The following is a 13,615-nucleotide window of genomic DNA, read 5'->3' as shown; positions in this document are numbered from 1 at the left end:
TTCCCAGAAACCCACATAGCGGCCCAAACCACCTATAATGTGATCTAGTGCCCTCTCCTGGCATGCAGGTAGGTGTACATGCAGATAGAGGACTCACTCACATACATGCATACATACATACATACAAAGAAAAATCTTTAAAAAATAATGAAAGAAAGAAAAATATGCAATGGTACCTAAGAAATCTCTGAAAAAGCAGAGCAGTGAGAGGCAATTGTAATGACTAGCCCTGTAAGAGGTAAAATACATGGTGAAATGTAATGATGAAATCATAAAACAATAATTAAGGCTGTAAACATTCTGCTCAATAAAACAAAAGAGAAAGTTAGAAGTCAGGCACAAGAGGGACTTGCTGGCATACACCTGTAACTTCTGCAAGAGGCTGATACATAAGCAACACAAGAACCCTTTCTCAAGACACTCAAAAAGCCCCACTACCTAAGAAACTTCACAGAAAAGATGACTGTATTTTTTTCTTTGAACTGGATATCCATTTGAATAAGGGGAGCTTATTACAACGTTTAGGGGCTTGGGATATGACTCAGTGGTAGAGAAGTAAGTTTAGAATACACAAAACCTTGGGTTTGATCCCAGTACAAACAAACACACAACAGCATATATTAGAAGAAACCATGGGAATTCTGTAATAAAGATTAAAGTAACTAATAACCAGAGGAAGGGACCTTTTAACTTTAATTACACGGCAGACACATTTTTATTAAGAACTGAACTTACTTACTACACATCAATATTTATCAAAATACAACTGATTGACAGTAAAGTGATCTGTGAACCACCACCTAAGCTACTTCAATGTCACAGAGCCCACAAGTGTTTAATAAACATGTGTGCTTTCAGTTCCTTTTTTTTGAAAATCACTGTTCATCCCAAGCTCAAGTTACACCAATGCTCCAACTACAAGCTGCCTTGTTTTACCACCCATGTCCTAGGTTTCAGTGACTAGACTAATCCAAAATGACAAGACCATACAGACTCAAGAGATTCTTTTCTCATATTTTTCAATCTAACAGAAAGAGGTTAAAAAGCAAAACAAAGTGTCTGCTCCCCTCTCTTTTATTCATATATAGGATATTTACACAGAAAAAAGGCAGACAGCAGTACATTCACCTCAAAAGCCAAACATGGACTTCTCAAGGTGGGTGAGATTCTATGTTTCTTTTCCATACTTTCCTGGCATCTTCTGAATATCTTTTCACATATTCAACATTGTTATGATAGAGAAGTAGGTATATAATGCACAAACCTAACTGGAAATCCAAAAGAGTACAAGTGGGAAAACTCTCACAAAGTGGAAGTTAATAAAAGTGACATGCAACATAAACAAAATGAAGGTTACAAAACATATGGATCAACTCAACAAATGCAGAAAAGGCATTTAAGAAAATGCAAAATATTCGCAGACAAACTGTTAAATAAATTAAGTTCAAAAGGAACAAACGGCAATATATAATGGTCAACTATAATAAGCCAATCCCTGTTCACTGTAAGGAATGAGGAAATGTTTAATGCTTTCACACTGACACCTGGAACAAGACAAAAATACCCATCTTCACTTCTTTTACTCAACACAATTCCAGATGTCCTCTTCAGAGTAATCAACCAAGAGGAAAGAGGAAAGAGTAAAGAGCATCTGTTACTCTGCAGACTGCAACATGATCTTATATACAGGAAGACCCAACTCCACCAAGAAACTAGAATGCATCGAAATTGCAGAATACAAAATCAACAAAACAAAATCAGCTGCAAAGCAATACATCAATAAATTATCTGAAGCAGTAGAATGACAAAACCAGTACCATTTACAGCAGCTACCAAGGGGTGGGGATTCCACAAAACAACATGTCTAGGACTGAAAACATTTAATGAAAGAAAAACAACTCTTCAGTAAGAACCATAAAACACAGATGAAGAAACTGCAGAGAACAAAAAATAAAACAATATCTTGCAATCAGAAAAAGCATTATATATATATATATATATATATATATATATATATATATATATACACATATACACAAAAGGCTGGAAAGACAGCTCAATAGTTAGTACATACTGTGCCTGCAGAGGACCTGAGTTTGGTTTACAGAACCCATGTTGGGAGGCTCACAATTGCCTGTAACTTTAGCTCCAGAAGGTACAACAATCTTCTGGACTCTCTGGGCACCCCTACACATGTGGCATATATAAACACTGCACATAAATAAAAAAGGAAGATGGAGAAGGAAGGAAGGAAGGAAGGAAGGAAGGAAGGAAGGAAGGAAGGAAGGAAGGAAGGAAGGGGGAACAGAGGGAGGGAGAGAGGAAGGGAGGGAGATTACCCTGGATCTCAAAGTTGGGTCCCTAGACAAACGGCATCAACCTCTCTTATATTGATAGTCAATCTTCATTACCCTCTTGACTGGATTTAGTATCATCATAAAGACCTACCTCTGATTTTGCCTACAAGTTGTCAGAAAAGTTAAGCTGAGCAGAGAAATTTTCACCCTAAATGTGAAGCTATTCCATGGGCTGAAAAGAGAGAGAGAGAGAGAGAGAGAGAGAGAGAGAGAGAGAGAGAGAGAGAGAGAACTCCAGCATTCCTCTCTGCTTCATGGCTACAGTCACAATGGACCAGCCCCTCTCACTCCTGTTGTCCAGACTTTGCTACCACAGCGGACTGCACCTTTCCTTAAATCATGAATCAAGAATAAACCAAGTCGTGTTTGTAGATTTAGTCACAGCACGAAGAAAAGTAACTGATACACTTGGGAATATCTTAAAAATGAAAATTCTTAAGCTCCATACTAGACCTACTGATTAAGACACCGGGAAAGCGACCCCAAAGGCTGTTTTAATAAACCTTCCAAAGAACCCGACACATGGTAACATCTGTGAACTGAACCATTTACACTACTCTGGGGGTATTATGAAGTCCCAACAAGTACTGCTAAGTGGCTAAGCTATCTCACATGACCTACCTACCAAGTACATGAACAATGGTATTCTCAGTCTTGAGGGAAATCAGTCACTGTGCTATACAGGAAAGTAGGTAAAATCAATGCATTTCCTATCAGGCAAGCAGCAATGTTTCTTATGACATCTTTCATAATTTTCTCCCCTCAGGAATCATAGCTCCCCAAAACAGTCACAGAAAATAATTGAAGGATCTACAGAATGACTGAGAAAATAATCTTTTAATTTCGCTAACCTCGAGCAAATGTAACATTTCCTTCAGTTTTACCAATGTAGTCAAAAGGAAGAAGTAATACGAGCAATACTAACAGAAATCATAGATCTTTTCATGTCATGTTACAATGTTACTTGTCAAAATATTGTTTATACCCATCACTACTTCAAATTTAACATAACCAGATCCAACTCTGCATCCTGTTTTAATGTTAATATCATTTTAACTGTCTTCCAATATAACTTTTCTCTGATATTTTTTTTTTGGGGGGGGAAGAGAAGAATTGTTTGAGATGGTTTTACTGTAGAGTGCTGGCCATCCTGGAACTTGCTCTGTAGACTAGGCTGGCCTTGAACTCAGGGATCTGCCTGCCTCTGCCTCCCAATGCTGGGATTGTTGGCGCATGCCTCCACGGTGGGCTTTCTCTGATTTTGTATACTTAAGGTATCATTCTGAGAAGTTTCATCAGACTACCAAAAGAATCTGCAACACAAACAAGCTGAGAATCCCCAGATAAAGGTTTTCACATCAAGTGTAACAGCTTCCATTTGGAAACTGAGAGGAATCATTTCCTAATTATCCAAACTGGATTGCTACCAGAAATTAATGAGCAGGGGCAGATGTAAACACTTCTCACCCTGCCTGCAACAGTCCTGTTGTCATTCCCTACAGATTGAAGTGCCGATAATGCTCCAGCTGAAAACTATTACACGGATAAAATACGTGGCACAGCTACCCTCACCAATTATCTTGTTTTCTCAATGTGTTAACCTTGAAGCTCACTGGTATACCAGACTGCCTTCTTCGTCCACTCTTCCTGTGTACACAAACCACTAAAGAGGTTGTCACCAGACAAATCTATTTCCTCTCATAACTATGTGTTTATCCAATCTTTAAAATAAAAATCAATTCTGGAAAAAAAAAATACAATACTAAACCATTAACTGTAGAACCCAATTTCTGCTTTAGAAGTAGCTAAAATTTTAGTTCTTTTAGCCAGTAATTTTAACTTTTAATCTTTGAAACAGGTCATGTTAATAATTCTGCCACAAAACAGAAAAGAGAAAAATATACGTATTAATCTGCTTGCACTCTAAAACTTTTAAAAACAAAAGTATTTTTCTATAGGCAGGAAGAGAAAAAAATAGACTATAGGAAAAATGTTCTGGGGGATGCTGCATTCTTCCCATTCTTTTTTTTCAATGCAGTTTATACAGGAACCTTGAACAATCCTCGGACCCTGGGAAAGCCAGCCCACAGCTTAAATAGTCTCTGGGTAGCCAACCCCAGCGTGCCACGTGGGCAATGCAGATAGGTCCACATACATGGAAGCAAGCCAGATCCTCAGCCTTAGCCAAATGTGGAATTGTTCGTGACAGAGAGCACTCACCATCGGGAAGGTGGAAGGCGGAAACCAGCTCCATCTTTAAGGCATAGCATTCCGCAGCTCTCTACAGTTCCCCCTTTTTGTTTTAGACGCATCAGGCAAGGGTAGAGGTCTGATCTCTGATATTAGAAATAAATTGGGACTTTGTACCGATGTTCATTTAGGTGTCGTCCACCCAAAGAGCATCAGACCCGTCCGATACCTTTTTCTCAGAGGCGGGACCTGGGGTATCAACCCGCATGCAATCAGACATGCTCTTCTCTGGGTCCAAAGCGGCTGACCCTGAGTGCAGTGCTTAGCCTCGCATCCTGAGCGTATCATTTTAGCTTTTTATGGTATCCAACCATGCTTGGGGAGAATGTCCTGCTTCAATGGCTGTAAAGGCCTGAATGATCATGGCTGCATCACACTGTTGTGAGACTCTAATCTTGCATATATACCACAGGCAAACCAAGGAGACCAACACCAGAAGGCCTGCTAACGCTCCCATGCCCGCCCATTCCTTCCGATGATTCATGGCTGCGCTTCCCGTTCTTTTATACTTCACTCTGCATTGCTGAGAATCGTTCATCAAAGCAGCTGCTCACCACCATCTGTAACTCCAGGCACAGAGCTTCAGACATTCACCCTATTCTGGTCTCCGGTGACACCAAGCATGTACCCAGTTTACTGACATACATGCAAGCGGAGCACCCATCACATTTAATAAAAATAAACTAATCTTAACAAAAATGACCCTTTGAGATAGTTATCACTTACTCTGTCCACAGGAAGACACAAGGGTCAAGGATGTTTTGTCAAATTAACAGCACTATTAACTACTACTGACTGTGGGACTCTGGTTCAACCAAGCTTTACACCCTTTGCCCAAGGAGGGCAGTGGTGGGGAAATGCACTGGCAAGTAAACACGGCAGCCACCTGATTGCACCACAATATTAGTTTGTGGAAAAATGAAGCCTCAAAAGTGGACGGCTAAAGGAGATGTTGCTACCATTTCCTTCCACAGTATTAACTCCACAGAGAAGAGTTCTGAATGGTGGAATAGGCAAATTTGAAGTCGCGTTCTATTTATATAGCATATGCAAGGCAAAGAATCAAAGACTAGCTTTAGACAAAATCTAATAATAATAATAATAAAACACCTTCTGTCATCTGTGTTGGTCTATTAATGACCTAATCTATCAGCCATTCCTCCTCTATTGGCCCTACCACTCGTTACCATTTCTTCACTTCTGCTCTACTTGAAATGAAGATGGATATATGTTCAGTCATACACTCAAGCTTAACCCAAGCAGTTGTCCCCACAGTCAATGCCTGTATTACAAACCACCTAGTATCTAAAGTAAAAAGTGACAGCAGTTCCTGCTTAATATTCTACTTGTGTTATATGTTAAATAAAACAAATATAACACCTTTCTTATGCCAATTAGTCTAGCTGGAAAAACGTATACTCATTCTCTCCCTTCATATACAACATTCATGCTCATACAATTTTACACACAAACCCAAGCGACACGAGAAAGCTGACTAAAACAGATAATAGTGATGAGTAATAGCAATAAGATAGTGCAAGAAAACCAAAGCTAGAGAAAAATCCAAAATATAGAGTAGACTACTCCATCCCTTTATAAGGAAAAAAGTATCAGATAGTGAATAAATTAGCAGTGAATAATTGATTCTCATTTAAAAAGTACTTCAGGTCAAAACAATGGCCTTAAAAACTGAAGGCTTCACTCTTCAAAGGAGTACCCCTAACATCCAGTTCCATATTTGTTAATTCTCATCACCTAGTTATGTGTGCACTGTTGGACAGAATGGAAACTCGCTATGCAAAAAGTCATCTAAAGGTCAGTTTAATTCCATTTCAGAAACAAGGAAATTAAGGCCAAGAAGGCATAACAACTTCTTTGAAGCCACAAAAATTTATACCTTACAACTCTGCAAAGTAAAGTATGAAGTATTTGCTTTCTTTAAACAAATTTGAGACTACTTCTAATCTCATTAAAACCACTTTTAAATTTATGGCTTGTAAAAACTAAGTACATGAGTTCACTTCGGGTCAAGCCATGGATTTAAAAAATTAATCTCCCTAACTGTTCCATACCCATCAGAAGGAGCTGTCTGGTAGACTTCCTGTCTAGGAGTAGACAGCACCTCTGGTGGTTACCAGGCTTAGAGACAGAAACCTCATGCAAGTCCTATAGATATCACATTCCATATCCCAAGAATCTGAAATTTAAACTGAAAGAAATTTAACAATGATAAAATTACTAGGGTTGGTGAAATGAGGGGCTAAAGGTGCTTGCTGCTTATCCCAATGATCTGAGTTCAACATCCAGAACCATAGTCTCAAAAGCTGTCATCTGACCCCCACACGTGTCTGATTTTGCATGAGCACATACTCACATACACTTTAAATAATTGCAATTTAAATTTTTAGTTAAAAGATAGTAATACCTGATATTCAGAGACTGTTACTTACGTATTACTTTGTGCCATATTAACTTTTCTAAACACAATTCATCCTCCAACAAAATGAGATCTTATAAATATTGGCATGTTCAAGAATGTAAACATATATATGTGTATATATATATATATAGAGAGAGAGAGAGAGCTCACATGTATACATGTCAGAGAGAGAGCGTGCATACCTCAACCAGGAACACGTTCACTTAGTATTGTTCAGTGCTTCTCAAAGATAATTAATTATCAGTGTATCAATGTCACCTGCTGCTAAAGGGCCTATCACTGTCACGGTTCCTAACCTTGACTTTTCAACCATTTCTTGGAGTTTCTCACACAATTTCCAGGGCTCTTTAAAGTAGCCAGATTTGTTTTCTGCTGCTTGAAACCAACAAAATCATCTTAATTGTTAAATGTGAGACAGGACCTCATTTTCAGAGAACTGAAAAAAAAGATATTTAAGCTTATACCACAGACCAAGCATTCCTTTACATTTTTAAGGAATGTGTATACAAAAGAAATTCAGTTTCTTAAATACTATTTGCCTCAAGCCACTAATTTAATAGATGAAGCAATAATACAAAGGTGAAGCTCTGGGTCCTGAAGTCAGACTTAGGACCTCAGTTCAATTTCTGACTCTGCTATAGTTTATTTTAGATAGGTCATGCTGGATAAGTCACTTAATTTCTAAAGTGGCATTTCTGCCCTCTGAAAATGAGACATTTGCCCTTATATATCCTATTGCCTCTAATTCTTCTACAGAAGTTAACAAAGACCGGGCACATGTTCAACAAGAGAGTATGTTAACATGCTCTGGATGTTACATAGATGGACAACCTGAGACTCAGAGAAGGTAGGCAACTTCCCTCAATAAATGGCCACATAATGATCAGAACTAGAAAAGTTGATTCCAGACCCACATCTGAAAAAAAAAAAAAAAAATCTTTCTTCTGGCTACTCCATCAACTCCTGGGCCTAAGCTACCTAGACTCTGGTATAGTTCTGTGCTTTGTTCAACCCCAATTTTTCTTCAATCACTTACCAAATATTTATTGAATTTCTACTATATTTTAAACAGCACTGAAGATAGGAAGCATTCAGACAGGGAGAGTTAGAAAAGAAATTTTAAAAAAAAGTCCACACATCCAAAAGAAAGAAAGAAAGAAAGAGAGAGAGAGAGAGAAAGAAAGAAAGAAAGAAAGAGAGAGAGAGAGAAAGAAAGAGAGAGAGAGAGAGAGAGAGAGAGAGAGAGAAAGAAAGAAAGAAAGAAAGAGAGAGAGAAAAAGAAAGAAGAAGAATAAAATTAGGGTAGAGAACTACCATCTCCTTCTAACATTTGGACCAGGGGAAAGAAGGTCATAAATGAATGATAAAGAATTTGGAAGAACCTTCCTTTCCTCTATGTAACATCCATAGGCCTTGCTTTAAATACCTTAAGCTCAAATATTTGCATCAACATATAATGTACAACCAAGCTTAAAAGCTCAGTTTGGAAGTGAGCAAGATGGCAACTGGGTAAAGACATTTGCTATTCAAGCCTGGTACCCTGGGTTTGATCCCCAGATCCCACATAAAGGTGGGGGGGAGGGGGGAGAAGGAATGATGCAGCTAGGTGGTGGTGGTGGAGGTGGCGGTGCACACCTCTAGTCCCAGCACTCAGGAAACAGAGACAGGTGGATCTCTGTGAGTTCCAGGCCAGCCTGATCTATAAATCGAATTCCAAAACAGCCAGGCTGCAAAGACACTCTGTCTTGAAACACAAACAAACAAAAACAGAACTGACTGGTGCAACAAAATTGTCCCCTACCCTCACAGGAGCACCCTGGCATGTGTGCACTAGTTCACACAAACTAATTTTTTAACAGAAAACTCAAAATTCTTTTTCTGCATGAAGCCTACTCTATACATCAAGTTCTCTCTAGTGCCTCTCAACTACACTGGCATTTTACTCTTTCTGACATGCTATGACATCTGCCATGTTACCTTAGCCCCCTAGTTTTTGCTTTGTTCCTCAATACCTCAAATGACTCTAAGTTTTAGGAAATCAAGATATGTATTTTCTTGAAGAACTAACAACACTTCTGCATACTGACTTATACGTAACTTTGATATCCAATGCACCTCAAGCACTAATATGCCACTTTCTCATTTAGGTAACACTTAGCACATAACACTTTCCTCATGTTTTTACAGTATCAATTTACAAAACTGTACTTTATATTCTACCATAAATCACGGTAAACATCACTGTGTTAATTAATTCTGAAAAGGTATTAACACCCAACATATTTCTTCCCACTGAAATATCACTTAAAAGACAAATGACAAAAATCAAGAAATAACAATGGGGAAAATTACAAATTCAAATCAGCCCTGTTCTTTTTCTTTGAAAATAAGCTAAACAGTATAGTGGCCAGAGTTATAATTTCATGGGAGGGGATGAAGGACAGTGAGTCTGAGGCCAGCCAGGCTACAAACCAGGACTCTTGTATTAAAAACACTGAACATACATATATGTAAGGTATATGTATGTGTGTAGGTATATGTGTATGTGTGAATGCTAAATCATGATTCATACAGACTTTGGCTTATGCCTGTATGAAGATCTCTCACAGAAATATGCCCATATATATGAGAAACTTAACACAGGACAAAAAAATTTCAGCCATAGCTATGGCTTTAAAAAAAAAAAATCAACTGAAAATCAAAAAAGGTTTTGAAATTAAGAGAGAAAGAAACATCACATTTGGCTGTGTGTAGCATCAAAGTAAAGCAACAAGAGAGCTTCTACTACCTCCTAGGTTCTGTTGAAGTTTATTTATATATATATATATATATATATATATATATATATATATGCACACACAGAGAATGAACATGAGTGAGCACGAGAGTGAACATGCGGGGCTAGAGAAATGGCTCAGTGGTTAAGAGCACTGACTGCTCTTCCAAAGGACCCACGTTCAATTCCCAGCACCCACATGGGAGCACCCAAGTGTCTGTAACAACAGTTCCAAGGGATCTGACACTTTCATACTAATGTACATAAAATAAAGAGTGAATATGCCCAAAAAGTCTCAATACTGAAAAAGAGCATCCCACAAACATTTATTAAACATATACATTACGTGCCAAGCACAGTTCTAGGCACCTGGAATATATTAATGAACAAAATAAGCAAAAGTCATTAAAAAGACTAAATTCTAACAAAAGAAAAATCTAGAATAAACTAGGATCATTTCTCACAAATTTCTTTTATGTTTAAGGTATATATTGACAAGCAGTCAAATATAATGGTGCCAAGAAAAAAAAAAAAGAAACAAAATCAAGTAACTACAATAAAAAAAACAATCTGAAAAGCGAAGAGCAAAGCACAGTAAAGGACACAGCTCAGTGGTAGAATGCCTGCATATGGCTCTATCCTTAGCACTGCAAATGACAATAAAGAAAAACAGTCAAGCCAGACAGACTTAAGTGACCCCCCCAAAAAAGGAAAAAGCAACTTCTTAATAACTTACTCTGAGTTAAGTCAGTATCAGTAACAGTTCTGAAAGGTCTCAGAATTATAAAATACAGTATTTACAAACATTCTAATAAATATAATACTATATATAATACTGGGCTCTGTAAGAATCCTAAATATTAAAGAATGGGGATTATGAAAATAGGATTTTGCGACTTCAAAGGCAAGGGTTTGAATTCCAAGCCACTACTATCTGTAAGACCTTTTAGGCTCTTTATAAAATGGAAAGGTGCAGTACCTCACAGGGCTATCATTACTAGGATTAAAAGACAACAATAAACGAGGAATAACTCAAATGTCTAGTAACAAGTATTTATGGATTATGTATTAATTTTAATAGTATTCAGCAATAAAAAGGAACATATAAAATATGTATGCAACAAGAGACATTAACTGAGTAGAGTGGGCCATACGAGCGCACGCGCGCACACACGCGCGCGTGTACACACACACACCCTCCATTTACAAAAAACTGCAAAATGCAATTCCAATCTATAGCAAAGCAAGTTGATGGTTTTCTGGAATTGGAGTAGTCTGCGATTAGCTACAGACTACAAGGACACTTTCTGAAGTTGGAAATGTTTCTTATGCTTGGTACATACATATGCTAAACCTCATTAAACCTTTATGTGTAAGCTAGTACATCTTCCTGTATTTATAACTCCGAAAAAGGTTTTAAAATGTATATTAAAATATAGTTTTTAAATGTATATTGAATTTACGTAAAAGTCTCGGCACAGTAGCTGAGATTTAAATATTCGACAAACGGTAGATATTGAAAATGGTAACTGCCACCATACATTGTACATGAAGAAATGACATCTGAATCGCCTGATTTTTCGGTTGGGAGACCTTAGGCAAAAGATAGCTGACATTAAGGAAGAGAAGAAAACAACGTAAAGACACAGTCAAAAAAAAAAAAAAAAGAAAGAAAGAAAGAAAAAAAAAAAAAGAAAAACGTAGTCAGCAAAGACAGTACCATGCTACCAAATGCAGTTTCTAGATCACCTTATCAAAACTGAGTCACTGACTACATAAACAAATTTCTCAAACACGACTCAGACATAAAAAGTTGGGCTTTGATTTTTTTTTTCTTTTGAGGATATAAAAAGAGGCCCTACCTTCTACTGAAAATGTTAAGTCAGGTAATCAAACACCAAAGAGAAATGTGATTAAGTCAAAGCACCAACACAATGAGATCAGAATTCGAGCAGCCAATCAAAGGCTCAAATGCATTTCCTGCAATATTAATAGTCAAGAGAGAAAACCAATCACGGAAAGCTCCAGCTCTCTTTTGACAGGCACAGAGGCAAGGGAACCAATCCACACACACCCGAGGTTGACAATAAGGCGGGACTGAAGGTTCATTGAAGAAATTCTTCAGGGTGCAGTTACTATGAACTTCGCACACAAGTGACAACACTCCGGAGTCGTAAACACTGTCAAGTCAGAGGAAATCCAGTCTTGGGTAAAAATCTAACCCCTGGGAAGAAGGAAAAGGCCTTCTGCCAGAATTTTACCATCTGGTCAAAAAAAAAAAAAAAAAATGCAACTGTCAATGTGGACGCACTGAGTCCTCAACTTGCACGAAGCCATCCCGCACGCTACCTCCCGGGACGCTGCGCCGGGAAGCGCGGGGAGGCTGCAGGCTACCTTCGGGCACTGCTTCCTAACGCCGCGCAGCCGAGCAGGGCCGGCCCGGCGGGCACGGCCGGCGCGCGGCTCGGGGGACTCCAGCTAACGCGGGCTCCGGCCCCGGGGATCGCTGCCCCGCCGCAGGGTCGCACCGCCTCGCCCCCGCGGCACCCCCTCCGGCGGGCAGCGCAGACCATCACCCCGCTGGCAGGAGGGTGTCTGTCTCCGAAAGAGCGTTACTCTCCCGAAATCATCTCAAGGGCGATCTCCCGCACGACGCCCAATTTAAAATGCAATGATATAACGCCGTCCGGCCGGAGGACACTCCCCCGTCGAGCAATGAACGCTGCGCCCGGGGAAATGTCTACCGGGTAAACAGAGGCCGTACGCTAAGTGCGGCCGGCGCATCCCTGCGCCATTCCCGGCCGCTGCTTACGGCAGGGCCCCCTTACGGCAGCGTAAGCGGCGCCGAGAGCTAATCACAACACTGGGACGCAACAACATGGCGGCCGCGGGCGGGCGCTGCGCCGGCCGACAGGTTTACGCTACTCCGCCGGCGTAGGGTCCCGAGCGCGCAGCGGCAGCGGCGCCCTCCAGCGAGCGTAGAGCGCTCTGTGAATGGCGAGGCCCGGCTGACAAAGGGGAGGGGGGAGGAGGGAAGGGGGGGTAATAAACACTCGAGTCCCTACCGATTCCTCCTCCTTCTCCATCCCGGTGGGCATCTGGGGCACGGCCCGGTTGATGGAGACGCAGTCGTTGAGATCAGGCATGTCCTTGCCGCGGTAGATGGGCAGCGGTTTGGCGGCGTCCAGCGCCCGCGCTCGGAAGGAGAGTTTACTCATTGTCTCCCCGCCTTACAGGAACAGCCCGGGCGGCGGCGGCGGGGCGGGCGGGGAGGGGGGGAGCACTCCCGCCGCCTCCTCCACCTCCTTCCTCAGTGCAGCGCGGCCGGCCCGCTCCTCCTCCTCCTTCGCACTGCCCCCGGCCCCAGCATGGGCGCCCACCCCGCCCAAAAAGAGCCCCCCGCCGCCCGCGGCCGCTTCCGCACTCTAGATCCGCCGTTCGCCCGCCCGATCCGCTCCCTGCGCCATGGCCAACATGGCGGACATTACCACAGCGGCGGCGAGCGATCCCGGCAGCCCGCGCGAGAGCGCGCCCCCGCCGCGAGGACGCGCGTCGCCCTCTCCCTCCCTCCCTCCCTCCTTCCTCTCCCTTTCCCTCCCCGGCCTGCCCACCCACTATCTCCGCCGCGCTGCCGGCCGGCCGGCGGGCGGGCGGGCGAGGACCAGCCGGGCCCCGGCGCTCCCGGGCCGGCCGCTGGGCGCGCAGGCGGGGCGGCAGGTGCCAGGTGCGCTCGGCCCCGGCGCCGCAGCGGGCGCCTCTGCCTCCGCCGCCGAGCCCTTGTGCGCGCAGGCA

General features: G+C 41.6%; 1 protein-coding gene across 3 annotated transcripts in view; it reads right to left on the bottom strand.

Moving 5' to 3' along the window:
• The window catches only part of Epc2 (enhancer of polycomb homolog 2), a 90,219-nt gene extending 76,885 nt beyond the window's left edge, over nucleotides 1-13,334 (bottom strand). For 2 of the 3 annotated variants that reach the window (XM_021654037.2, XM_021654038.2), the window contains exon 1: nucleotides 12,889-13,330. In XM_021654037.2, coding sequence (XP_021509712.1) covers nucleotides 12,889-13,041 — 153 coding nt within the window. In that variant the 5' untranslated portion in view covers nucleotides 13,042-13,330. Of the gene's footprint in view, nucleotides 1-12,888 lie in introns of all 3 variants that reach the window. The other variant, XM_060390133.1, reaches the window with a different exon arrangement.
• Between the last annotated feature and the right edge of the window lie 281 nt (nucleotides 13,335-13,615).

Source organism: Meriones unguiculatus, chromosome 8 (genome assembly GCF_030254825.1).
Source record: "Meriones unguiculatus strain TT.TT164.6M chromosome 8, Bangor_MerUng_6.1, whole genome shotgun sequence".
NCBI lineage: Eukaryota > Metazoa > Chordata > Mammalia > Rodentia > Muridae > Meriones > Meriones unguiculatus.
This window is presented reverse-complemented; position numbering and strand designations above follow the sequence as displayed.